The sequence below is a fragment of the Equus asinus genome, chromosome 1, assembly GCF_041296235.1.
Source record: "Equus asinus isolate D_3611 breed Donkey chromosome 1, EquAss-T2T_v2, whole genome shotgun sequence".
NCBI lineage: Eukaryota > Metazoa > Chordata > Mammalia > Perissodactyla > Equidae > Equus > Equus asinus.
In genome coordinates this window covers 91,949,760-91,977,754 of record NC_091790.1, presented here as the reverse complement: position 1 = coordinate 91,977,754, position 27,995 = coordinate 91,949,760, and the positions used below count along the sequence as shown (strand labels likewise).

General features: G+C 38.4%; 1 protein-coding gene across 7 annotated transcripts; it reads left to right on the top strand.

The window, feature by feature from the left end:
* Positions 1-27,978, top strand: VSTM2A (V-set and transmembrane domain containing 2A). Of its 7 annotated transcripts, none has more exons than XM_014838961.3 (5): positions 1-627; positions 2,407-2,573; positions 3,784-3,834; positions 6,984-7,320; positions 25,274-27,426. In XM_014838961.3, the coding sequence occupies exons 1-5, from the start codon at positions 549-551 to the stop codon at positions 25,318-25,320; spliced, it is 681 nt and encodes a 226-aa protein (XP_014694447.1). In that variant the 5' UTR covers positions 1-548; the 3' UTR covers positions 25,321-27,426. The 7 variants fall into 7 exon arrangements, with proteins under 7 accessions (XP_014694447.1, XP_014694444.1, XP_014694445.1 ...); XM_014838958.3 differs by having other exon boundaries at positions 97-627; positions 25,534-27,978; XM_014838959.3 differs by having other exon boundaries at positions 110-627; positions 25,412-27,978.
* The last annotated feature ends 17 nt before the right edge of the window (positions 27,979-27,995 follow it).

The following is a 27,995-nucleotide window of genomic DNA, read 5'->3' as shown; positions in this document are numbered from 1 at the left end:
TCTCCAGAAGGAAAATGTAGACGGAGCCGCCGGGCCCGGGCCCTCTGCCGGCTGCGCGGCCGAGTTCCCGGCGGGTGGGGAGCTGTCCGGCGCGCAGAGAGTTAAAGGCATCATCGCAGCCATTAGAGGGAAAAGTTGCGGCGCGAAGCCCGGCGGAGTCCTCCTGCCCGCCCCCCTTGCCCACTCCCCACTTCCCGAGCCAGCTCGGCGTTTAGGGAGGGCAGTGATCACGCCAGCCGCAGCGGCAGGCTGACGTTGGACGAGTTGCCAGGTAGCTTAGAGCAAGCATCGAAGCAGCGAGGACACTTCCCAGCGTTGCAACACGGGTCTGGACTCGCAGCCTGATCGAATCCGAGCCAGCTGGTTTTCACCTTCTCGAACTGCACTCCCCTCTCCCAAAGCCAGTCCTCGCCCTGGAAGCAGCAGGATGTTTGCAGTGCCGCGACCAGGGCGCTGAGACGAAACCTCTGATACATTTGCATTCCTTTCTTTTAGGGCTTTTTGGCTGTTGGCAACACTGATGTGACCCCCCCCCCCCACCTTTTGGAATGATGGGGATCGTTTTGGCATACGTTGGATTTGTTTTCTTTTCCGTTTTATATGTACAGCAAGGTCTTTCTTCTCAAGGTAAGTCTGTGCTCACTGGCAAAATATATATGGGCTTGTGGTGTGTTGTGCGTGTGTGTGCAAATTCTCTACATTCAAAGAATGGCCAGGCAGATGTAGTGAGGTTCCAAGCAAGCAACAGTGAAATAACGTTTTGTTTGGAATTTTTCTTTAAAGTTTATTAAATAGTAGGCAAGCTAGATTTGAGAGCAAATCTGGTGCCTGACAATAAGGTGGGTTCCTCGGTGAGCACAACACAGGGTTGTGTGTGTGTGTGTGTGTGTGCCTTCTATGTGTGTGCATGCACAGGGTAACCACTCACGCATGCATAATCATCGCAAACAAACACGGAGCTGGGAATGGGGGACTCTCCATTGCCAGTCCTCCTTCCCAGTGTCGGCAGGATCGGTTTAGAGTTTCCTTTTTCTGGGTCCGTGTGACTTCGTTTGCATATGTGTTTATCAAAGGACAGACTCCTCTGAGGATCCATAAAAAAAGCACGACTTGCATTACAAGCAGCAGGAGCCTGCTGAATCCAGTTTTTCAGGACTTTGCAGGCTGCAGTGAACATTTCAGCACCATGAACAGATCACATCTCTGCTGCCAGAAGACTGCATCACTTCTGCAAGCAGAAATGCCGTAAACCTCCTTCCAGCTTGAACAGAAAACTCCTTTTCAGATCGGAATGTCTCTTTAAAATCTCCTGTTTTCTCTAAGTATAAGTACAGTTCCATTTCAATAGGTCATTTTGGGATTTTACAAAATTCTGAAAAGAGACACTGATGGTGTCTCTCTCTAAAAAGTGTAGGAAAGTGCACCCACCCTAAATCAGTCCCGCAGCCCCCTCAGTTCTGCGCTCCATGAGTGTACACTGTAGCTGTGCACTTCCATCAGCCAAAAATCTCTCTAAGACTCGTTTTAGGGAATCATCAGCTCTTTGCAAAGTGTTCCTTAGGCAAGACAAGAACAACCATCCAAAGCATTCTATGTTCAAGTGCTTTTGGGAGAAAGGGAATATCTTATTTTTGTGACTTTCACCGTGACTCCATGAATCCAGCAAACTAGCAGTGTCAAGGTTGGTAATGAAGAGGCTGAAAAAAAATCTGTCTAGAGACTTCAAAACAATCTTTAATCTGAACTAAACCCAGGTGTGTGATTCTTACATCCCATGATGTATGGCAATTTACAATACAATGGCTTGATGGGAATAAATGTGAAGATTAATTTCGAAAGAAAGAAATATTCACAGCTGAGAAAGTGTGCAACTTGTTTCATTGCTATAGCCATCAAATCACAATTGCTAATAATCCTTCTGATATGTCAAGAATGTACATTTTGACAAATAATCATGATCCATTCACTATTACATGAAAGTCATAGATTGTTTAGAAACTTGGAGGCAAGAGGCTATCCTCATATATCAACTGGACAGATTTGCCTAAAACGTACCTCACTGAATCCCTCTGTAAGTTTTGGGGAATACTGCAATCTGACACAAGGTACTTGGATCTAACTGGACAGCTTGGCTAACAGAGGGTAATAATTGGCAAGCTTGTTAACCTTTCCACTATCTGGGCTTGATCAACAACAAAGTGGTTTAGGCATGACACCAAAATTGAGATAGGAAAGAGGCAAAAGACAGGAGGTTGGGGAGCCAGGCAAAGTCCGGGATGTCACAGAAGGATTTTGTTTCTTTTTTTTTTTTTTTTAAGTCCAAAAAAAGTGTAGCGACCTCTCAGGGAAAGAGACGCTAGCAAGAGTGGTGTGGATATTCCAAAAGGATGCGTTTCTATTTTGTAGCAAAATTTACCGAGTTCCCGCGGAACGTGACGGCGACCGAGGGGCAGAATGTGGAGATGTCCTGCGCTTTCCAGAGCGGCTCCGCGTCGGTGTATCTGGAAATCCAGTGGTGGTTCCTACGGGGACCCGAGGACCTGGAGCCCGGGGCCGAGGTGGCCGGTGCGCAGGTAGCGGAGTCGCGTAGCCCGCAACATTCCCTGCATATGTCCCACTCGCTCCCTTAGTCCTTTGGGTGTCCAGGCAGTGGGTCTAGGCCCGAGATGGTGCCTGGGCGCCGCTGAGGACCTGCCTTGCTCTCCTGGAGTGAGTGACGCCTAGAGATGCCAGGGAGTGAACTAGAACGCGTCCTGGTGACACGACGTTAAAACCCAGGAGGAAGTCCATTGTTATCAAGTCTTTCTCGATTTAAACTGGGAATGGCCTCCTCCCTGTAGCGCTGGTTATTGTCAAGCCATCCGTGATGGCACCGCTGTGTTGGTACATCCCAGGACACGCGCTGTCCCCTTTCCAGGACCTTGGAGCAGGGGAGAGTAATTCTGTCGGCGTCTCCATCACCCCTCCCCCAAAGTCAGTTCCTCTAGTGTCTGAGGTTGGCAGAATAGAGATTGGTGAGAGGGAGCGGGGATGGGAGGGAAGGAGAAAGAGAGAGAGAAAGGAGGAGAGAGATAGAGCGGGGAGAGACCAGGGGAAGACTGAGAAAGAGGGAGGAGAAACAGGGAGCAGGGTAAGAAGGGAGAAGGGACTAGAGACTGAAGGCGGGGCGGGGGTGGGGGTGGGGGTGGGGGGGAGGGCGACTTGAGAATAGACCGCAGAGGAGGGTGGAGGGGGACCGGAGAGGAGGAAGGGAAGGGGAGGAGGGGAGGAATGGAGGAGGGGCCGAGAAACGGGGGGAAGAGGAAAATGGAAGTGGAGGGAGAAGAGGGACAGGATAAGAGGGTCAGAGGGGAGGTTGGACACAGAGTTCAGCAAAAGGCGGCGGACGCGTCAGAGCAAGAGAAAGAAAATCAGCCTAAGAGCCCGGGGGAGGGGACGCAGGCCGGGTAGAGACGCGGAATCCCGTCCCGGCAAAGTCGCCCCGCGCGCCAGCGCCCGCGCCCGCCTTCCCCGAGTCCCTGCCCTCCCGGGAACCGTGCGTCCGGGACCATCAGAGCGCGACCGGCAGCGCCCCCGCGCGGTCCCGTGCCGCTGCAGGGAGGCCCCGGCCACCGGACTGGGTCGGGCACGTTCCTCCTCCTCCGTCTCTTTTCTAAACCGCTCCAACTGAGATGTTTCCACAACAAGCACTTGGGTCGTGTCACGCAGGCTCTGCAGAGTGCGCCCGGGGCCGGACCGCGACCGGCCGGGCTCCAGTCTGAGGTTCGTCTCCTCCTCCTGCAGGTGGAGTTGGTGCCTGACCGAGACCCGGACAACGACGGAACCAAGATCAGTGTGAGTATCACAGCGACAGGCGACAGGGGGCGCGGGCCTCGTCAGCTGCCAGGCAGGCCCAGGTGAAAATCAGTTAACACGAATCTGAGGTTTTTAAAAGCCTTTTCATGTGGTCCCTAAAAAGGCAATTTCGCAAGTGCAGGCGAGGGCCGGTTTTCCTTTCTTCTTCACTGGTTACATGAAACTTGAGGCAGATTTGGAGTTGATAAAATAAAATTACTTATTTTAATCACGTAAATATTTAAACAGTTACTAGAGAATCATTTTGCCACCCAAAGCGGTGTGTGACACTTTTTTTTTCTTGCTCTTTTTAACAGTTACATAACTGTAAAAGCAAGGGGCTGCAATATAGAAAGAATTATCCTTTAATAGGAAGTAAAACACTAACATATGAAAATCTTCCTAGGCAGATTAGGCAGAAAACATTTAAAGCATCCAACAGGATGTTGAAAATGTAATGAAAACAACTCAGTTTTCAACGTCATTCATAATGTATGCAATGTATTTCTAATGCCAATGTTCAAAATCATATAAATATAAAACCAATAGCCAATATAAATATAAAAACATAATTGGAGGAGGTTAACCTATTGAAAATAATAGAGGTGGGTTTCTACTTTACTGGTTATTACTTTTTACAATGTGTGTGAAATTAGAAAAAAGAAGAAAATCTTGCATCTTTACTATACCTCAAAGGGAGCCACATAGAAGCACTTTATATTAATAGAACTGGTTGACTTGTTGATAAGTAGTAAACAAGTTTCCATTACTAGAAATGAAATAGTTATATAATAAGAAAGGAGAAGACCTACTAAGTATAAATGTATTATATATAATATAGAAACACACATGTATATGTCTTAGGAATCTAAAAATCCAGTGACGCATTTAAAAAGGAAATTCATTCTGAAGCTTTTAAAATAGGGTAAAGTGGTGTAAGATTGGAGTTACATCATAACTAAAAGTGTAAATATATATTGTAACTAATAGAATCAAATTCTGTAATCTAAATGTATAATCTCAACATGAAAGAAAATATCAAATGAAAGCAAGATATAAACCAGAAACTCAAATTTATATTCATAAACTCATTGACATTTTAGAACATTTCAATTCAATTATTCTTATGTCACAGAAACTTGCTTTCAGACAGGGTTAGAAAAGCTTGTTGGTAAGATCAATAGTTTACAATTTTTTCTTAAATATTTCACTTTTCATACACACATATAATTGGATAGATTGTTTATTGACTATTTGTCTTTGACCTTTCACCCATGCCCACATCCTCCAAAGACCAGCAGTGAAATAGCCTCACACATGCTGACCTAGAGAAGCAGTCAGGTAGATAATCATGCACACAGCTGCTGACAGTACTATCTAGGCCAATAGTTCATAAAATGTAGTGGATTGGAAAGAGTTCTAGATACAAACTGAGGTAGAAAGTCATTTGTTCCCAGTTTACCTACTGTGTGACCTTGAACATAAGTCCTAAACAGGCAGTTGTTGACTTAGAATTTCCAGGAGACCTTGTATAAAATACTGATATGGGCTTCATGCCCCAGAGATCTAGACTTAATGTCTCGGCTTTAACCAAGTGAGAACATTTTCTAAGAGCTCCTCAGATGATTCTAATATGCAGTGTTAAGAATCACCAACCCAGGGGCCAGCTTGGTGACATAGTGGTTAAATTTGCATGCTCTGCTTCATTAGCCCGGGGTCCACAGGTTCAGTTCCCGGTGCAGACCTACACGCTATTCATCAAGCCATGCTTGTGGCAGCATCCCACATACAAAATAGAAGAAGATTGGCACAGATGTTGGCTCAGCAACAATCTTCCTCAAACAAAAAGAGGAAGATTGGCAACAGATGTTAGCTCAAGAGCAGTCTTCCTGGCCAAAAAAAAAAAAAAAAAAGAATCACCAACCCAAACCTCCTAGGCCTCAGTTTACTGTAAAATGGGATCATAATAATATAAGTACTCTGACTACCTCAAACTTTATTAGGAGACTCAACTAAGAATATATTTGAAATTATTAATTTCCATTATTTTTATACTATTAGTATATTTATATGTAATTTTTCATACACATAAATATATATTTATGGTTATGGTTAAAATGTTGGAATCTATTTGTATACATGGCTCTATATGTAAAAACAGATGAACACTTGCCACGTTTTCTTAATTATTTACCGCCATTTGAAAGTGTAATGGCCGGTAGCAGAGTAACTTTTGGCCTTCTTCACTTCTTTTCTCTATAGTTCAAAATCACCCAGATCTTTAATTCCTGAATGACTTATGAAACCCATCATCCTGTCAATCATGGATAATATATAATATATATCAAATCTAGCTGTTCTGATAAAGATGCTTATGGATATGTATACAACATATTATATAAAATTTTATGTTATACATAATCTTATATGTTAAATATAAATATTATCCTGCTATTAATCTGGCATAAAAATTATTAGAAGAAATATAATTTCAGTTTTGAAAATCAAACCAGTGTTTAATTAACGGTGTCTCAAGTTCCAGTAGCATAAAGACCCTGGAATGTCAGGGGTGTGTACTCTGGGCCGTGCGACTTCAGGTGGTAGTGGTCTGTACCCTGAGCCATGGCCCCCATGACTACAGGTCAGATCACACCAAGTCAATGCAGTCAGTACCTTAGGAGTCATCCCAATGTGGGGATAAAAGCACGTTCTCACCTAAGCTCTATCGTAGCCAACAAAATATTTTTGTGATTGCTCAGAGTCGTAGCTGCAACATAGAGAAGAAGCTATATAACTATACATTCGACCCCATTAGGTTCCTGTGTCATTCGGCTGAGCTAACCAGGAGAGGCCAGTCCCATGACTGGAAAGTGGCAGAGCTGCTGCCAGAACGTGGGAAACGGGGGTCACAGGCTAGGCTAATGGAATGGGCACTGGCTGGATTGAACCATGATCTTGGGAATCCAGTTATTCATAGAATAGAATACATAAGATCTTCAGATTTGACTACTAAGAAAATAAAAAGCTCTCTCACTGTGGCTATGAGGCCATTAAGACCCTTTAATTTGCCAACATTAGCAAACACAAGACAATGTATGAGAGCAAAATCATTTGATGTAGCCCTGTATTTTTTAACTGCAATTTTTCAGACAGTGAAAGTCCAAGGCAATGACATCTCTCACAAGCTTCAGATTTCCAAAGTGAGGAAAAAGGATGAAGGCTTATATGAGTGCAGGGTGACCGATGCCAATTACGGAGAGCTTCAGGAACACAAGGCCCAGGCCTACCTGAAAGTCAACGCCAACAGCCATGCTCGGAGGATGCAGGCCTTCGAAGCCTCGCCCATGTGGCTGCAAGATATGAAGCCTCGCAAGAATGTCTCTGCGGCCATTCCCAGCAGTATCCACAGCTCTGTCAACCAGCAGATGCACCCCACCTCCAGCCCTCAAGCGGTAGCCAAAATACCCAAACAAAGTCCACAATCAGGTATGGAAACCCATTTTGAGCTTTTCATTTTACCACTCACAACCCCTCCACAGGAAGATCAGTCAAGTAGAGTAGACAGATGTATGTATGATGTTTTTTAAAAATGGAGACCTAGTTCAGTTGAAGTAAGAATAAGACAGGAGACATGGAGCCTGAGGCTGGCTTCACAGAGGATGTGAATTGGCCTTTTAGTGGCTGGCAGTGCTTCATGTCCAGAGGATCTAAGAGCTGGACTTTTTCTTTTTTCTTCTTCTGTATTTACACATTATAAGAACAGTAAATCATGTGATGTTGGTTGCATTATAAAATTCATGTTCATTTTCTCTGCAGATTTATGTATTGAGAATGACCCAAATTAAGCAACTTTCACTTAATCAAAATGTAAATGAAAGAGAAACACCACATTTTCAGCCACCCATAGCTTTAGGCAGAACTGTTCTCCAAGGGCTTTTGATTTAGAAGGAGAAACTTCAGCTGCCTGTGAGGAAAGTGATGATGATAACGGGAGGAAGTGAGGGGGGATAAAAGGCAATAAGTAGTGGAGAGATAAGGCAACTCCTGTAAATGTGCCTTTGATGCTGTTTCAGAAGCTTAGTCACACATTTCCTAAGTCAGCTGTGCAAGTTAAAGCTGTTCTGAATAACATTAATTTATGCAATCATTCAGCCAATGGAAACTCTGGAAGTTTTAACCTTGATGTGGGGTAGCGGCTTCTTGGAATGAGCAATACTCTGCATGACCCCAGGAATATTCTGTATTTTGCTCAGACATTTCCCATAATATTATAGGACAAAGGGAACATAAAAATATTTATCATTCTTTAACTTTTGTCTTTACATTTTATCATTGAAGAAGTATTGATACTACTATTGGTAATAGAAAATTATATGGCCAACATTCAAAGTATCTTTAGCTATTAGATTAAAAAGTCTGGTCACTTTATCAGGATGATTCATAAGGATCTTGGCTTAGGGTCCCTGCAACTTGGCACTGCTTTTAAATGCAGGTGAGCAACTATCCCAGCATGCCATGGTCATGGCAGTTTCTGTCAGTCTGCTAAGTAGAGAGCTTACCCTCTGAAGCCCAGTTTGTTATGGCTATGTCTTATTTTTCTTTTTATCATCTCCCTGGTTTTACAAATTAAAGAACAAAAAAAGCATAGCTATAAAACGTGTATGTGTGTGTGTGTGCATGTATATAAACATATACCTATATAACAAACACATATATATGTATGTACCTAATGGTTATAATTTTTGTAACCATTATTTGATAAAGATTTAATGTCTTCGAAAGCGTTGCCCTCTCCACTTCAAGCTGTTAAAAGAAGAAACTAGACACTATATGCAAAATTACAGAGTAAACTCATCAGATAATTTACGACCTAATTAATGAGAACTCCAAATCATGGGAGTGAAATTATTAGCCTACATAGAATATTCCATTCTGTGGAATAAAATCCCACAGATTACATATTCTAAATGAAGATTCTAAGCATGGAATGAAATATTCTATTTCTAAACTATTTATCTTTTTGGATTAAATGTACTCTAAATGTACTCTAAAAATATCTTTTATTTTATTTTAATACCTCTTTCTTAGCACTGTGATGGGAACTGAATGGTAAGCTCTAGATATCTTCTAACAATTTTCAAATAAAAATCCCTGCTCATTTTCCACCCTGCCACCTGTCTCACTCATTGCCTTCTCTAAAGTGAAGGTAAAAGGAAGGAAGGGGTGCTGACTCATGGAAGCCTGTGTTCATTAAAAGCCCTTTCTACTAAAAGTTGTCTGCTTATAACAAAGATTAATCTGAAATATATCACAATTTTTAATTTCTATTTTTTTCTGCCAGTGAATTCTGGAAAATATTTCATATACTTTTCACAACATTTTCTAACTTTTAGTTCAGAAGCTGGGGTGCCACAGTCACCCTTTCTGTTCATGTGTAAGTGTCTGTGCTTGCACAATGATTGTATAAAACACAGTATCTGGGATGGATTTTTATATATTATATTTATATTATATATTATATTAAATATTATATATTACAGTAAATATTATATAATTATACACACATTCTGATTTATAATTTTGCTTTATAATTTCTCAGGTTATATTCAAATAAATAAAGCTGATTTCAATACCCATGCTTCATTTACTCACTCATTTATTCATTCTCCATCCTCTCAAGAGCTTATATACCAGGTATAGTGGTGCAAAAATGGAAGATACATTTCTTCTCTTCAGAGAGTTTATATTTTAATTTGTGAGAAAACAAAATATCTATAAATCCCATTTATCATGCATCTTTTCTTACTCTATTAAAGGCAAGATATGTTGAAGACACAGAGATTAAAATCTTGCTTATTTTCACTAATACAAGGTGGCATGCTTCATCCTTGGAATACATGACACTGTTATATCAACCTGTGTTACAAAAGACTGGTCTATCTGGCCTATTGTTTTCATCATAGCCTTTCACTTAGTTGACCAAATTATATTCAACTCTTAATTCATAGTATTTTCCTCTCAAGAAGTTCTGTGTCTCTGTAAAGTATTAGCTGAAAATAACTTTGTATACCCTTATATAATGTCCAAATTGTCATACAATTAACCAGTTTTACTAAAGCAAAAGTTTTCATGGAAAAAGGTAGTCTATTGCCATCTACATATCACAAGATAGAGAAAAGATTTAGCTATTATTTAATATAGCCAGTCCTATATCTTTTTCAAATATTTTTCCAAAAGTTAGTGAGCATGTGATGGTCCCCTCCTGCTTGAATCTGTTTTTCTTTATAACATCTATTTTTAAATTCCTTTAACTCTACCTCCATTTCTACCTCCAGTTAGAACCAAAATAATGATGAAAAATTATAAAGCAAACAGATAAACAGAACTTGGCTTTTGCAATCCCTTAAGAGTTTCCCATGCCTGATTCTTTTGAATTCTCTCCAGTTTTGTGTACCCATAACTAACGTTGAAGATGTGAGGAGGAAGAATTCCTGATTCTAGCATGGAGTGGTTTAGTTCCATCTTCACAGAGAGCACAGAGACTTACTTGACCTTCCTCCCCTCCACCACATCCCCAAATACCTCCATGTACTACACCATTCTCTACTCATTTCTTCCTTTCTCATCAAGTATCTCTACTCCTTTCAGAAGCCAGACATCCCCTCCATACACCACTTCTCCAGTCCTTCCTTTGTTCCTCTCTGTCTTCCTTCCCCTCTACTGGTCTCCTCCCTGTGCTCTTACAAATAGGCAATCAAAACTGTGCAAGGAGGCTCTTGCCCCTGCCCTCCCTCAGCCTGGCATTACACGCCTCCCCCACCCCAAGGTACACACCCTCCTGCAGAGGGCACCGTACATGTGCACTCATCTCTCTGTCCTTACTCTTTAGTCCCTGCATCTCTCCTTCCCTGTCAGCCCTGCTGGAAATGCTCTATGGCTGGTCATTGGTCTCCCAGTCTAGGCACCTCTCAGGTCTTGTCCTCTCAGTTTCTAGGCAGCATTTGCCCACTTGTCCTCTGGTTATTGGTGGTTAGTGTTTCCCTCTCTCTTTGTTGGCTTCTCCTCTTAAATTCCTCTCTTAAATGCAGTTCTTTTCTCATTCTTAATTCCCTAACCTTCTTATCCATTTCTGTGGTGTTTACTGCTAACTTTTCCTTAGAAAACTTCTCCGTTCACATTTCTAATTCTGATTTCTTTCTGGAGATCCAAACTAAGATTTGCTGTTGTCCCCCAAACATCTCCACATTCTTGTCTACAAGCACTGTGGCAGAGTAGAGATGGCTGCACATTTGTTACATTCCACTCATTGAACTGTGGTGCCTCTTTTCCGCCCTTGAAACTGGGCTGGCCTGTGTCCACTTTGACGGTAAGCTATAAAGAAGTAATGCCAGGCAAGTAATTATAGCCTTTAACAGGACTGGCAGCTTCTGGGGTGGCTTCTTAGAAGCCAACCACCATATAAGAAGTGCAGCTAGTTTGAGATCACCTTACGGGGAGCAAAGCCCACACATTGTTAACTTCAGCCGCAGCTGCTATTTCCTAGCAGCAGGAGAGATCCCAAGCAACACTGCCCAGCCAAGCCCAGCTGACACACAGACTCGTGAATGATAATAATACATTTTTGCTTTAAGGCGGTAAGTTTTAGGGTGGTTTGTTTCACAGCAATAGATACCCAAGTCAAGCACCTAAACTCAAATATTCAAAACTGAATTTATCTTAGTTCTCTCACAGAGAAGAAATGTTCTTCTCATGTTCCTGAACTCTTTTAATAACATCATCATAATAATAGATCTGATGGAAACCTTGAAAACGTTCCTATCTCCTCTTCCCTTGGCAGTTCCACACTGAATTAGTCATTGATTTCTACTAAATGTCTCTTTAAAATATCCTTGAACAGCTACATCTTTTGCATCCCACCAACGCTGGCATAGTTCTCAACATAGGCCCTCTGCACTATTCCAACATCCCCAATAGTTTCCTTGTTTTAACTCTAATACAAGGACCAGATCACAGCAGAGCAAGTATTAAATAATTACTATCTCCAAAGCACCATCACTAACTTTTATTGTCTAATTTCCAGCCCTGTTTCACAGAGTTCCTAATCTTCACACATAATCTTCCTAATTGGTATTTCCTGAATAGTTTCAGAGACTTCTTACCTCTATGACTTTGCAAATGCTGCTTTCTTTGTGTGGGTCTTTCCCTGTTTGGCGAGTTCCTACTCAAATGCAAATTATTTGATGAAGCTTTCTTCTGTTGTCTTAGAAGTGGTTGTTTCCTCCTTCAGATCACCACAGCAATTTGTTCACACTTACTTTGAAGCTATCGTCGTGCCTCATTATTACAGTAATTTTTCCCTGGGGCTTTCCTCCTTCTGGTGCTGGAGTCCCACATTCTTGGAAACCTCCTAGTCTCAGGCACAACATGATAGTTGGCCGCCCTACTGGAAACTTCTTGGCTACAAATATTAGAACTTGCATTTGCAATTCTCTAAGTGCCTAGAACAAGTGGAGCTCCTGTTTGGGGGAGAAAAGGAAAAGAGAGAGGGACAGGATGTCTCTGTTTTGATCTCCTTTTTTTTATAATTACGTTTGCATAAATATATAATATTGCCACTATTTCAAAATTGATCAAGACTCGTGAACGGTGTTTCTCAAAGTGTGTAGTGCAGATGACCTATGCCAGACTCACCCGGGAGCTTATTAAAAATTCATATTCTAGGACTCCACCCAGCACCTGTTGAATCCAAATCTCTGAGTCTAGAAACAGAAATAGATATTTTTATGTGAATTATGAGAATCATTAGCTCTAAAAAGTTCTTAAGAGTGAGAAAAGGTTTTTTTTTATCATTTACTATGAGATATATGTGCATGTGTGCATGTGTGCGTGATGTGACAAAATATGTTTACAGAAACTGGCCTTTTGCTGTTATTTCTTTTGCAGTATGGGGATGGACTTTTGCAAAGCTGTTCTCTTCACTCCTGTGATCGACAGCTGACACTTGTAAGAAACTGGCCATGGTTAAGGTGTAGTTATGTTTCCACGTGTGGAGTCTCTAGTTGCTCAGCAGGAATGCTGATTCTCTGAACTCTGAAATATGATTGTTGTGTTTTCACCATGAGGTGAACCTGAGCGGTGAGAGGCAGCTGCTGCTACAGCTGCTGGAAGCCAAGAGCTCCAGAAGCTCCTCTGCTGCTGATCAACACGGCAGCTTTCCAAAAGTGGCCAGATTTAGCAGGAATGATCTTAAACAGAATTTGAAGCTGGTAGAGGGGAGGGAGATGACGAGCTGAGAGTCCTGTTTTCCTGACTCAAAATATGAGGAAATAGTGCACTGCACCTGGGTATGGAGCCAATCACCAATTGTACTATTTAGACCTTAATGTTGATTTTGGTTTAAATGATCCAACTTGGCTGCTTACACAGATTAAATGAATTTGATCATTGTAATTCTGTCAGTTAAAAGACTGCTATGGAAATCAAGTGCCTATGAATAAGATGAAAAACAGATTTGAGGCAATACTTTGGATAATACAGGCCAAGGAATCTGCTAGAGCTGTGTTTGAACCAGAATTATGTAGATTAAGAGTCTATACTGGCTAAATTCTCCGGCAAACCATGTTTAACTTAACTTATTGAAATGCAGTAACTAGCTAGGTCTGTAAAAACAAGGCCCAGCTGTATGCTGGAAGAACTTTTCAATATGTGATTGGCCACATTAAGGTTCACTTGTGATTACCAGGAGCTCTGTAATTGAGGAGACATGAAGCGGAATTTGCCAGTGTTCTAAGTCTTTAATGATTTCATGATCCTTGAGATCTCAGGAAGCTGCCAGAGGAGCAGCTCTCTGGATAGATGAGAAGTTGCTGGAAGGACTTCACTCTGTTGGTGAAAGTGACACACATCCTAAAAGAGAAAAGAAGGACAAGGGCTTATTCTCCCAAGGAGCACTGTAGCCACCTGTAGCCTGACACAGGTATATTCACCTCAGCTGCAAAAGGCAGAAATTAAACAGGAAGATGCTCCTTAGACCTGCCTCTTGCTCTGGCCATTCACAGGTAGAGGCAGTAGGCATAGCAGCTAAGGAGGAAAACTGTTCACATCTCATCTCCATCACTCATAGCTGTGTATGTCTCTGTTTTGTGTGTTTGTCTTATTTATCAAGCAGGAATTGTAGTACAATCCTCACAAAGATTTGAGAATTAAATGAAATTATATACATAGAGGGCTTGTCACTGAATAAGCCCTCGATAAATGGTGACTAGTTGCTGTATAAATATTACTCTTATTGCATGAGCTTATGTGTTATTATTATCGGCAGCAATGAAGTGATGAGAGTAAATGGTCTACACTATCGGCTCTACTGTAGCAAATATTTTCCTTGTTGAGTGCATGTAAGTGCTGAGTTAAGAAAGATTCAGTCTTCGTTCCTGGCCTATGTTTTATTGTTTATAATTTCAGAGCTGTCTTTTTTAATTCTGTCACAATGCCATTAATTGATGATAAGCTTCCTCTATATAACCATACCATATTAGCCACCAGCTGTCTTGCCCAAGGTTGAAAATAGATCCATATTGTAAAACATATTAAGATTTCAAAGGATTTTTAAGAATTTGAACTGTGTGACCTGAATAAACAGGTATTTGGAAGCCACAATTATACAGACTAGCTGCTTTCTTAATTAAATTCAAGTTTTCAAAAAAACCCTCAGAATTTTTAACATCATAAAACAATTATAGATACATCTAAAAACATAAATGAGTGAGAATGTTGTTTAAAGCTTTCGAAAGAGAGAAAAATAAAATGGATTGGGACCCCTGTAATAAGAACAGCCCAGTTTGTGGTCGTCGATGGACACATGTGACTCCTATTCACTCTCTACCAGCTTGTGTGTTGAGTGAGCTGCGCACAACATCTCTGTGAACCTCAGAGTCCTTATTTATAAAATTGGGGTAATAACAGCAACGCCCCAAAGGCCATTTTCAGCATTTCATGACATAATGTATTTTAAATACGTAGCAGAATAAACCTGGCTCAGGGTGAGCACAGCAGTCGTTGGTGCTTGTCCTCTTTACCTACCAGATGTTAAAGTATATTATTAAATAACCATCACTTAAGAGGATCGTAAAGGAACATAAATATGAGTAGAGATGAAAGAAAATAAGAATCCTGGAAAGCTCTAAAATTATATAAAATAAGGTAACATCTGATGGATTGAAAAATATAATATTCAAGGAAGGATTTATTTAATTAATAAATGACAAAATGAAATGCATTATCACCATTTATAATAAATACCCCGATGAGTTCCAATTAATTAAAGAACTAAGCAGAAAAGAAAATTAATATAAAGAAGATTAGCATAAAATCTAAAATCTTAAAGTTACAAAATATACAAATGAAAATAACATTTTACTATAAATAATTGAAAATATTTGTTTAATTAAATGTAACTAAAAAGTGATACAACGGATGAGGAAATATTTGTGTCTAATACTTACCAAAAGAAGGAAAAAAATGTCAATTTTACAGATGCTAGGATTATGTAATCCACTTCAAATGACTTAGAGATATCAAAAGTGATCATGTAGTATGGATAAAGGAAAGATAGATATAAACTTAAGACCATTCTCTGCATGACAGCAACACCCAAAGAGAAAATATATGGGGCATAATATACAATCCTCAATAGTAACAACAAGCAAAAGGTATAAAATATCTAGGTTTTTTTTTTTTAAAGACAATAACAAATAGTGGTATAAATATGAAGACCAGAGTTTAGGTCTGAATAAATGAGTAAACACGCCATGTTTTTGGATGGCCAATGTCAGTATTGGAAATATATCAGGTTTTTTGAAAGTATTTATAGACTTGATGCGGTCCCAGTCAAAACCCTAGTCACTTTTTTAAATTTGACACATATAATCTTGGCAAAGATTTTTAAAATCAACACGTGTCATCAAGGCGACAGTGACTCAGGCATTCTGCTGTATTAATACTTGCACAGTGAATTGGTACTTTCTTCTGGAAGAAAATTTGGTAGGAAAGATAAATCACAGAGCTTTGTCCTTGAAGTGAGCCTCTTGGGGGGCAATTCCATGGAGGTCAGTCCTGAGGCAGACCCAGACCCATGCGCAGGGATGCTGATCACAGAGGTCTTCCCATAACTGGAAGTACTCAAACGGCTGAGAGTAGGAAAGTTACCTAATGAATGTTCTAAAACTAGGCAGTGAATATCAAGCAGCTTCGTGTTTTTAAGCTAGAATCATGTTTTTAAATACTGTTTAATGAAGTTTAAAAAGGCTCAATACATACTATATTGTGAAAAAATATAGAATACAAAACTTTAAATCAATCTGAGATATGTGCATAGAAAAATAACAAGAAGTAGTATATAATGTGTATCAAAAATCAAGATGTTATGACTTTTAATTATTTTGTTTGTATTGATAACATTTGTACAATGATAATTTTTTACTTTTGTGACCAGAAAAAAAAACATTATTTAAAATTTCCCAAATTTAAAAATAGACCAATAACAGACCAGCTCATGAGAGACAAAGCAAACAAATAAATTATAGTCCACAAATAAAGAAAAGCAAAGTAAAATAATGGTGTGTGATTGTGTAGCTTCTGACAAATTTAAAAAAATACACCCATGTACCTGTGTGTACATGTGCACATATGTATTCATGCATACATGTACACATGTGTATATATGTAAAAAGCACTATTATGAAAGTGATGTACTCAGAAATTACTAGAGGCATTAAAATTAAGAACATTACACCTTATGTTCTGGGAGCTAGGGGGAGAATCTGACAAATTACTCTTTTTGTTTTTCTAAACATAATGGATATGATCTTGATAAATTTGTCTCGAATAAATAAATCAGACGCATTAAAGCCTATAAATAAAATATCATGCAATCATTTTTCTTCTCAATAGTATGACTCATTTGGCCCCCATTCGGAGGGAGAGCAAAAGTGATGAGCAATGGTACAGTCATTGAGAGTGTCCGGGAAAGTCAATACACTGGAAGATTTATAAATGATAATTATGTTTTATTAAATATGACTGCTTCAAAAAAATCTGAGAGAGCATTTCTGCGTAATTCAGAATCCTGTATGTATAAAATAGACCCAATATAGGTTAAATTCTTAGTGTTTAAATTAAAGCAAATTGTAGAAGCTAGGAGTTATGATTTTTTGTTCCATGAACGATGACTGCAGAGTTATCGAAAAAATAAAAAATAAGAAATTAGGTAATTTTATCTTCACAGACACAAGCAGTTTAATGAAGATTAAATAATGTGGTGAGATATTCCAAATTTGAGAATGTAAAGGTCTCAAGCGCTGTGCAATAAGGGAGTCTATTCTGTGAGTGATTTTTTTTCTTGTTTTATTTAGATGTCTTATAGTTACATCTTTGGCAACATCTCCAGTCATTTAGAAAATATTTTATTTTTCATTTTTCTGCTTAAACAAATTTATATATTCTGAAGGCAATTTTTTCACTTCTCTTAACAATGTAAATAGTTAATTTGGAAAATTACATTTAGGGAGCAAGCAGTAGAATCATAACCACTAAATAGAAAAAGAGTACTTTAGAATTTAAAAACTCACTCTATTTCCAATGATCTGAAAATATAAAGGTTGTGACGATGTAAACTGTGTCCTGACACTTCTGGTGTTATTGCAGTACCTAGCACTGTGCTAAGCACATAATTACACTTAAATAAATGTTTAGGGATTGAATGTTATGTTTTGGTTTATGTATAGTGGAAAACACTTATGAGGATAATACCGCTGCTAAGAAGATACTTGAATTTTTATGTAATTTGGTCAAGCTTTAAAAAAACAACCCCAGATCACTATGTATTAGTGGAGAAAGAGCACTGGAAAATAGCACTTGAACCATCCTCCATTACATGCCCAGAACAACAGTAATCTCCATTTATTTAAAATTATATTTAATAACAAATTATATCTAGGAAGTTTGATGAACAGTCCCTGGCAACTGCTTACTTTTATCATTTTATTTGCATTCCTTGATAAATAGGATGCAGATAAAACAACTATTGCTTTGGATATGTCTGTTAATTACTTAACTCTGATGGCTAAGAAGATAGTTTATTATGAAGATAATTTCTAAAACATTCTAATGTAGATAATTTTGAAATAGGTAGATTAAAGAAACGGGTAAGACCATTGGCTCATTGGGAAATAAATGGGTAGTCTTAAGACTTTTTTGATTTAAAACAAGTGTTTTTTCTGAAGCTATATAATTATCGCCTTTGTATATCCTGTTGGCATTAGGTCTTCAAATAATTTTATCCTCAAAAGCAAACATTACTGAACAATTAAAATTATTTTTTTAATTTAAGCAAATGACTATATTTATCAATTAATAGTGAAATCTTTACTTTTCAATTTACATAAGAAGATATGTGAAAATTGAGATCATATAAACAGCTGTTTCTTTCCTCTTCCTTTTACTTGCATTTCTTGATTCCTCAGTTGCCATGTTTTTAAAAATATGAGATGTGCTTCGTCCTTTGATGAGGAATTTTTCTATGATTTTGGAGGTGAGATCTGTGACAATGCACAGAAAGAGTGTGGGTAGGAGGAGGTATTCTTTATATACCAATCAGTGAGTGATTGCTCAAATACGGAAATACATCTTTCGTGCCTCTCCACTCATTAATCAACAATTCTAGCTGTGATGCACTTTTTATCAACTTCCTCCCTCAGGGCAAACTATATCCCAGCCTGCTCTGGGGTAAGTGTTCTGGGATCACAGTCCCTGCAGCAAAGCCATCCCACATCGGTACCACTTGTCCTCATAATTTCCTTTATTCCATTCCCCAATTTGAATGTACTTTTTTAAGCCCTTAGTCAAATTCAGCATTATTCAACAATTTTGTCAGTGCAACAAAACCGCATGTGTGTGCTTAGCCTTAATATGGAATATTGTGATCATTCCAACAAGGCCTGAATTAATATCTAACTTCACATTAGGAATGAAGAGTTTGCTAATTAATGAAAACATACATGCAAGGGTATATTTAATCTCCGTGAGTAAACAGTTTCACGCCCTTTAGCACCATTGATTTATTTACCAGTAAATGTCATACTAATCCTAAATCATTCTTATTCATGCATTAAAGCAGTTGTTAGATATATGTGGTATTAAAACTTCATTCTTTACAAACATTTTATTTGCCTTTCTACTAATTTATATTGTTCTCCCTTGCGTTTTGTCAAAGCCACTCATATTTCCATATATTTTTAATATTAGGCAGAATTGAGAAAGTATAGTTTTCAGGTATGAAGAATCACCAGATGAAGTTATGATGCAAATTAGTTTGTGGAGTCAAACAGAACTGGTTTTGAATCTAAGCTGCACCACCTACCAGCTGAGTAAACTTGAACACATTGCATAACACCTCTCAGCTTCAGGTTCTTAGTCGGCAAACTGATTATAATAATCTCCCACGATCATAGTCCGAGGTAAAGATCTAACAAATGTTCTAAATAGCCGCTGCTGTCATCATTTGTTTGCAGGGGATCAATTCTTATTCGGATGAATGAATTACAACGAAAATATGTTGTTTTAAGATGTACTATGGCCTCAGCAGGCAGGGGGCATCAGTACTTTATGTGTCCGTTCTGGAATCACTGAGTCATAGAAACCCTGAAAGCCTGCAGGGGCTAGCTGTAAGCAGGAGAGTCTGGAACATTCTGTGGTGAATGGGATGTCACCCATGCTCCTTGTCCTTTAGACCTGCATACATGAGCAACTGCACTTTTTCCCTCAGCTACAGGAGGCCTCGTAACTGGAAGAGAGGTGTAAAATTGTTGACTAAAGGAAAGCAGGAAATTTAAACAGCTGCTACCAACATGCCAGGGCACAATAAAATAGGCTATTTATGTATTATGTCAAAATGAAGCACATTTCTTTTAAAACAATGGATTTCTGGAAGAAATTGGCACTAGACCAATAAGAATTCTAATAAAAAGATATTCTTTTCAAAAAATTGTAGGATAAAATCATCTTATTATTTGATCTTCCCCTTTAAATAGAGATTTAGTATGTGCAAACCTGAATAAAAATTGCATTAAAAGCTAGCTCAAATTTTCTCACAAAGGGCCAGCCCGATGGCGCAGCAGTTAAGTTCGCACATTTGGCTTCTTGGCGGCCCGGGGTTCGCTGGTTCAGATCCCAGGTGTGGACATGGCACCACTTGGCAAAAAGCCATGCTGTGATAGGCATCCCACGTGTAAAGTAGAGGAAGATGCACATGGATGTTAGCTCAGGACCAGTCTTCCTCAGCAAAAATAGGAGGATTGGTAATACGTAGCTCAGGGCTAATCTTCCTCAAAAAAAAAAAAACATTTCTCACACAGCTATTTTCATTTCTTAAAGCTGGCATCTGTAATAAAAGAGAAATGTGTCAAAGGAGGCCATCTGTTCCTAGAGCTGTAGTGGACACACCATTCTTTATAGGCTTAGCCTCTTCACAGACAAAATATTTATTTGACTGTTGCTTCTTTTATTATTGGAGGATATCCATTTTTAGGTTTTTTCATATGATAAACATCACTAATGCTCACTTTTACAAAATAAGTATTCTGGAGTCATACTGTAGAGCCACAGCAGGAGAGAAATTGTTTTCTTTCTCTTTTCTTGCTCGTTTTGATTCTTCTAAATACTCAAACAAGAAAAAGAAAAGAAAAACCATTCAAACGTCATACCTAAATCTACAGAGATTCCCCATATGGTGACCGTTCCCCAAATCTAACCAACAAAAAGTTTTACCATATAGAAATTAACCCATCAGAAAATATTCACAGCCAAAAGAAAGTGAATATTGAGGAGCTGGTAAACCTTAGAAGGGATAAATTGTCTAGATAGTTGTCTTAATCCTCTGAATTCAATCCCCATATTCTCCTTTGATGATCTTTTCTGGGAGCCAGGAAAGTGACTGAGAATGGTTATCCTTCTTTCCCTGTCACTAACTAATGGTGGCACTTTGAACAATCAACTTAAGCTTTCTTGGCCCCAGGCTATCAAATTTGAATCAAAAACTTGGAAAAGAGAAGTTCTTAGAAGAGGGACATGTAAGAACAATGGTAAAGCACCTCTCACTCAAATATTTCAGTGAATTTGGAGGAAACTTTGAGCTCTTAAGGTCTATAATATGCAAAGTTCAAAATATTTCTATATCATAAGACATTTGGTGTGCTGTATGGAGCAAAACATACTTTACCTATTATTAATGTTTAGGAAAAACATGAGGCTGATGATGTTTTCATATCCAATATTTATAAGTTCAGAGTTGAGGAAAACAAGTTTTATATCAAATAATTTTTTCTCTAAACTGTGCTATATCCAGTGCATTTTCTCTGAAAAGACTAGTGTACATTCGTATAATAGCCTCACATCTTGATTTACAGCTGTGAAGACACTGAGGCAAGGTTGCTTGCCATGGGGAGTTTCAGAAAGAAGTGCACCCATATTCTGACTTGCCCTGACCACGTTACTGTTTCTGCATTTCTGTACCATTGCTTTCCTACCTGTTACCCATGTAACCTAGGCTGAGTTATTCCATGTCGCAGAGGTACATCTTCCTGAGCTGTGCGTTTCCTATGCAGGGTTGTTGAGAGGATGAACTAAGACAATGTATGCAAAGAGCTTACCGCATATTCCCTGATGCAGAGTACCTGCCCACCTCATTGTGGTTGTTTTGGAGATAGAGGTGAGCAAAGGGCGGCAGCATTATTAAATGCACCAGTGTCTTCCAGCCTCTTGATCATAGATACAGGGAAGAAATGGTAGTATAGATGGAACAGTCTAAAAAGGAAGGTGCTAAAACGGAGTACGTTCTTCTGTCTGGCAGACAGATGAGAAGGGCAAGGCAGACTTTATAGTCTGAAAAGTTATGTGCAGTTAAATGAGGTGGAAAAGATGGTGAACTGAGCTCTCCACAGCAGTACCTCTCTGATGATGTGGTGGTATGACTGCACACCATCTCTGCCTGCTTACTGAGGATGCCAAGGTCTCAACTACTGTATTGTGATTGTTTTTTATTTTGTTTTTTTTTAAGAAATAGGTCAATTTTTCTATTATACTCTGAAATAATAATTAGAATGAAGATAAAATATTTGAGGCTATTATTTTTCATGTTTCTCCTTGGTCCTGCTCTCGTTGGTCACAGACACTCTCTTGAGAAATGCTTGCTTGTCCACCTCTCAGTGAAGGTGATATGACACTGACTCTAGCATGAGGTGTAAAAGGGGCTGAGAAATGAAAGCCCAGTTTCTGCACTGCTTAGACTTCTAAGAAGACTTCTTAGACTTTTCTATTTGCAAAATGGAGAAAATATCTTCTCTGCCTTCAAAGGCATGGGGAATTGCACCAGAAAGCACTATGAAAATCTTTAAGCATAAAAACAAATGAAAGCCATCATTATTAAGTAGAAATTGAAGGACATCATAAAATGGCATCCTGAGTGAGAGAGAAATCTCTAGGTTCTATTAGGCCACTCTTCACCTAGGCATGCTATCTGCACATTTTCTTCACATAATGTAGATAATAGCATCTCCCTTTCTTCTTCACAGGGTAATTTGTTTTGGGGGCAAAAGTTTAAAAACTTTCAAGGCACAGTTTTAGACGTTGAGACTAATAAAAAAAATTGCTAAAGTTTTACCACTTGCCTTTAATGAGCTTATAGTGTAATCAGTGAGATATGACATGAACGGAATGAGTTACAAGTCAGTGTAGGCCAAGTTAAGGTCACAGGAGCAGCAAAGCCAAACAATGCTGAAGTTCAGAGGAGAGAGAGATTACGCTGTGTCTGCTGGGAACAGACACTATAGACAGCAGGCCATTTGAGGGCAAGAGTTACTTAAATGCATGGTTGTGATAGGTGGACCATAGGTTATCCTGTTGGGCCTGGGCACTGAGCAAGAGAAACCAAATAAAACAAAATAGGTAATTCTATTCCAACACAATGTCTGGCATACTGATGTGAAAAAAATCAAACTATAATACTCAAACAGTAATGCTCATTTTAGAAAACACAGAAGAAATGTCTTTACTTGGGATATTAGAAATGAGTGGCAGCAGAGGAAATTAGAACTTAGAGCTCCTGACTGCAATCCTGGATCTCATTATTTTACAAAAACAAAATGTTTCTATATGTAAAAATAAGCATAGAGCGTGATGAGTTGCCAAAGTTTACTTTTTACAAAATAATTTTTAAAAACTTTCTATAGGGGGCCAGCCCAGTGGCATAGTGGTTAAGTTGTCACACTCCACTTCAGCGGCCCAAGGTTCTCAGGTTCAGATCCCTGGCACAGACCTACACACCACTCATCAAGCCATGCTGTGATGGCGTCCCATATACATAGTAGAGGAAGATTGATGCAGATGTTAGCTCAGGGACATCTTCCTCACAAAAAACACTTCTTGTAGAATAGACCATAGCATGTTTGATGAACAATAATGTTATATTCATTGAAAAAAATGTTATATTCACAATGGTGTACATCTGAGTGAAAATGACTATGATAATTATTTGTTAAAATTACACAGGGCAAATTATAGCATTTTAGATTCTCGATTTCACTAATTCTTTGGTATGACAAAGGTAAGGAAGTACACATCTCACTTACTCAAGGCATAAATAAAACATAGAAAGAAGAGAAAAACAATCAGTGACTTGATGACAAAACAAATTTGCTTTAGAGTTTACCATATGGGAAAGAAAATTCTGTCTGGCCTGACAGAAATAAATTTCATTTAGTTAAAAATATGCTAGGAACTACATGCTCCTGGAGTGGATGAATGATTACAATCTGAAACAATAAAGTACTTTGTTACAATGATATGTTGTATATCTGATGGCAGTTCAACATTTTAATAGCCTTTTTAAAAATACTCTTTACTGTATGTAATTGAGTTTCTTTCAAATTATACTGCTTATGTAAATTTTGTTTTAACTTGCACATGCTGGACATATTGTGATAGGAAATGATGAATCAAAACGAGTAGCTATTCCCTTCATATTTTGTAGGAAGGATGGGGTCAGGCAACCGTTGAAGGGCTGCTTACTTGAGAAAGGGGCAGCGTAGTCCACGGTTGCACCAAGTTCGAGCCAATCTGCAGTGCCTGTGCAGAAAAAGAAACTATTATTTCACAAAATATCTTCTTTGAAGAGCAAATCACTTTACTTAGTTTTATTGCTTTAAGCATTTTTTTAAACCTTGATTCAATCTAAGACATACTTTGTGTCAAGTCAAATGCCATTGGCTGTTTAAGGAGCCATGTAATCATTTCTTTCTTTCTTTTTTTTTTAATTAAATGAATCCTTGTCAGAGAAACTCTCTTCAAAAGACAGCAGGAACATATATTTAATTTTGGAAACCTCTGATGCTAGTGGTTCTACATAGATTGTATACATTTTCCTTGCATGACCTTTGTACTCAGAGCTGCACATGAGCTGTACTATCACTTTTGCATTTTTGAATCTTGTCACCCAGCTTGAATGAAGAAACACTCTCCAGGGACCCACCACTAACCTCTGGGTCTTCAGTCATTAGGTTTCTATAAGGAGATACTGTGTTAAATATATGGCTCATCCACCAAAGAAAGGCAAATCAGTTGACAACACTAACAAAAAAACAGTAATGTGAGTCTACTCAATGGCCACTTTAGAACCCCCAAAGATTTAATCTGCAGTGACTTCTTGAGACCATATGGCTTTACCTCAATTTTTATTCTCATCACTGTGGACCTGAACATGAGTTAGCTGAAATATTCAAAAGATTGAATTTCCCTACCCTGTTCAAATGCTTTTAACCTTTCTCCAATTAAAAGAGAAAATAAATGCTTTGAGCTTCATCACATTTTTATTTTCTTACTAATAAAGTGTTAATTTAACGCATATTTGTAGCTAGAAACTTATTGGATAAAATATATGAAGAAAAAATATAAAACTACAATTGAATTCTCTCCCTTACATAGTCTTGATGTTCTTTCAAAAATGTCTATTTCTTGATAGAACTGACTTTTCTCAGATTTCAAGGATAAAAAACTTGAGAAAGATCTTCCTCTTAAAGAAAATGGCCAAATGTACCCAACCCAGAACATATTCTCCCCACCCTCGAGGAGCCTACTTCTTTCAGTGTTGGTTGTGTCTCCTGTGGTTTTACGCTTACACATTAGTAAGACAGGGGATGTGTTTCTAGCTACCAATATAGGAATGACACAGTGACTCTAGGCAATGATCCTCAAAGAATGACTTGAGGGAAATGTATTTGGATTTGTTCCTCTGAGTGTTCCCAACTATGCGATGGCATTGTTTGAAAACAGACAAAACAAACAAGACCAACTTCCTGGGACTGAAATACTTTGTATGTGTTGTTATTTGCAGTGCATGCCAAGACATTCATGAGCACCAGAGCCAAGCTGGCGAGCTAATTAAATATATATATGTATGTGTTTAAAACAGCCTAATAAGGAGCATTGGAAATCTTCAAGATGAGCGAATATCTTATAACTTCTTCCGCAGGTGCGAGGATAGCTACAAGCCATGGACTTTCTGTCCTGCTTCTTGTTTGTGGCTTTGTGAAGGGTGCTTTGCTTTAATCTAAAGTGCTGACTTTTTTCCAATATCACTTTCTCTTCTTAAAGCAAAGAGCAAATCGCCTGTAAAATCTACGGAGCGGACAGCAAAGTTGACCCTAAACTCCAAGCACCACTCTGCACCCACTGTACTCTAATTACCTACACAAGGAGCGCCTGCTTCCGGAAGCATAAACGAAGAGGCTATCACACGCTTTGCTCATAGTATTTTCTTTGGCAAATCACTGATCTTTTATTTCAAGAGAATTAATGTGAAGTAATAGGACATTTTCTAATAGCAAGATCTATTTTTTTCCTTTTCTTTTGGCTACTTAAAGCTCCATCTCACTGACTGCTCAGGGTTTGGCCTGAACATCATCAGTATAGTAAATATTTACCATGGTGACCACTCATTTCCTCCTAAAGGACCCATTATCTGCAGGAAGCAGAGATCGAAAGGCTACAGAAGATTAACTAGCATTAAACAAAATCCTCGTTTTGGAGCAAGAACAAAATTATCAACACTGAGAGTCAACAAGGAAAACATTATTTTAAATAAAAAATAGAAGAATTTTTAAATTTTCCCTTTTTTTCTTGAATTTTTCTCCTTTTTCTTGATTATAGTTCTTGTTCAATGGTGGCAATGCTGGTAACGGCCAATCTCTGTCAATCCTGGGAGGTTTATATAAGTACATTTTGAATGTTCTATATTTCAATGTATTTTAATTCATTTTGCAACTCCTGTATATACAAACTTGACAAATTCTGTAAATTGCTTATAGTATGTGTGATATAACTTCAAAGTAGATAGACTATGACCCACATGCAAGCTGATTTTTATCACTAAATATATAAACATATCCATATAAATATCTATCTGTTGGGCTACCAACCAACCTTTTTTTGATAAAGCATTTGTTTTTCACTTATAATTCCTATCTTGTGTGAATTTCGTAAGGCATTGTTTCACTTCCACAGGTTTGACAACTGCAGATGGTCTCTTGCCCTCTGCTTCCTCATGGAAAATGCATTTTAAAATTGTATCAGTCTCTGATGAATGAATTAATTTTGTTGTGTGTATGCTGTGTTGGAAATTGCTATGTTCCTTTATATATGGTGTTTACTGAGGTTGGAAGGTCTCTTGACTCTGAAGAATGTACGCTGTCTGGTTTTGACAGCTATCCCTATATTATTATCATCATTATTATTGTCAAAAAGCAATGTTGCTTCTAGAAAATTTACCTTGGAGGTGAATGTGGGGACGGTGGAGTAGTCACCATGACTCCCTACATTTGTGGAAGAACTGTTCTTGCTGTGGCTAAAATTCTGCTTCCTTTGACCTTTATGAATTTTTGTAGCTTTGTCATTCTGTTATTTGCTGCTAATTATATTTTAATGTCTCCTAATTAAAAATTAAAATTTGGTTGTTGGCTAAACATAATATGCAAAATATGACTGTAAATCCCTTACTAAAGAAGACAATGTGTTCAGTTTTCACTAGTTAAGTGAATTATAATTTTAAATATTCCATTCTTATTTTTGTCTTTATGATAATCCAGATTATCTTTATTTAGAACCTGGTTTCTACTCTGGCAAAGAATGATAGGCAGGACTATTAATGTGTTCCATTTACACTATGGAATAGATACGGGTTGAGATAGAAATGACTTAAGTTTTCCTTCCAGAGAGATTGTTCCATTTTCTTTCATAACAAAACCAGAAGGTCATCTCTGTAGGACCATCAGCTCCCATCCTAAGGTCCTAAACTAAAGGTTGAAGATAAGGAATACCTTTGCTTTTTGAAGGTAAATGCATTGATTTTCTGCAATTTTCCTGATATTCTTGACGTTATCTTCTGAGAAATAATGTTTCATGCTAAATCTTTTATTGACATTTTTCTTGTTAATTTGGTTTATTATTTCAGTCTAATGAGAAAAATAAAAGATTTGATTCTGCTATTTTATTAACCTAGAAATTTATTTTCTTTCAAAGTTGGATACTTAAAATACCTAAAACAATGGTAAGATAAATATCATTTATTAAGTCTCTCTGGGCTTTAAAGATCACATACCTTCTAGCATAAGTTAGTATACTGATTAAAATTCAGTCAAGCTGGAAAAATCTACCATGTAGTTTACTTTTACCCAAAGTTCAGCTCATGAGATTGGTGAATTCTAAAGCAAGACAGATTTGTAGCTGTATCAACGGTGTTTACTGTGCTTACTCATAATAAAGGACATGTGCTAGTTTGCGGAGAACTCTCACTGTACTCACTGTGCCAGTGTCCAAAATAATGAAGACTTCTTTGTCAGTGTACTCCCAAGAGTCTGACTCACTGGCCTCTTGGAGAAAGAACGTGGCACATATTTATTTCTCCAAACTCAAAAGACTAATGTGGAGCCTTAACTATTGGGGCAGAAGCTATAACAAATTAAGGAGACTGTTTAGTGGTTTTCACCACATATTGCATCCCTCTGCGACTGTTACTTTGTGTGTAACCATGATTACAGACACAAATAAAGATAAAAAAA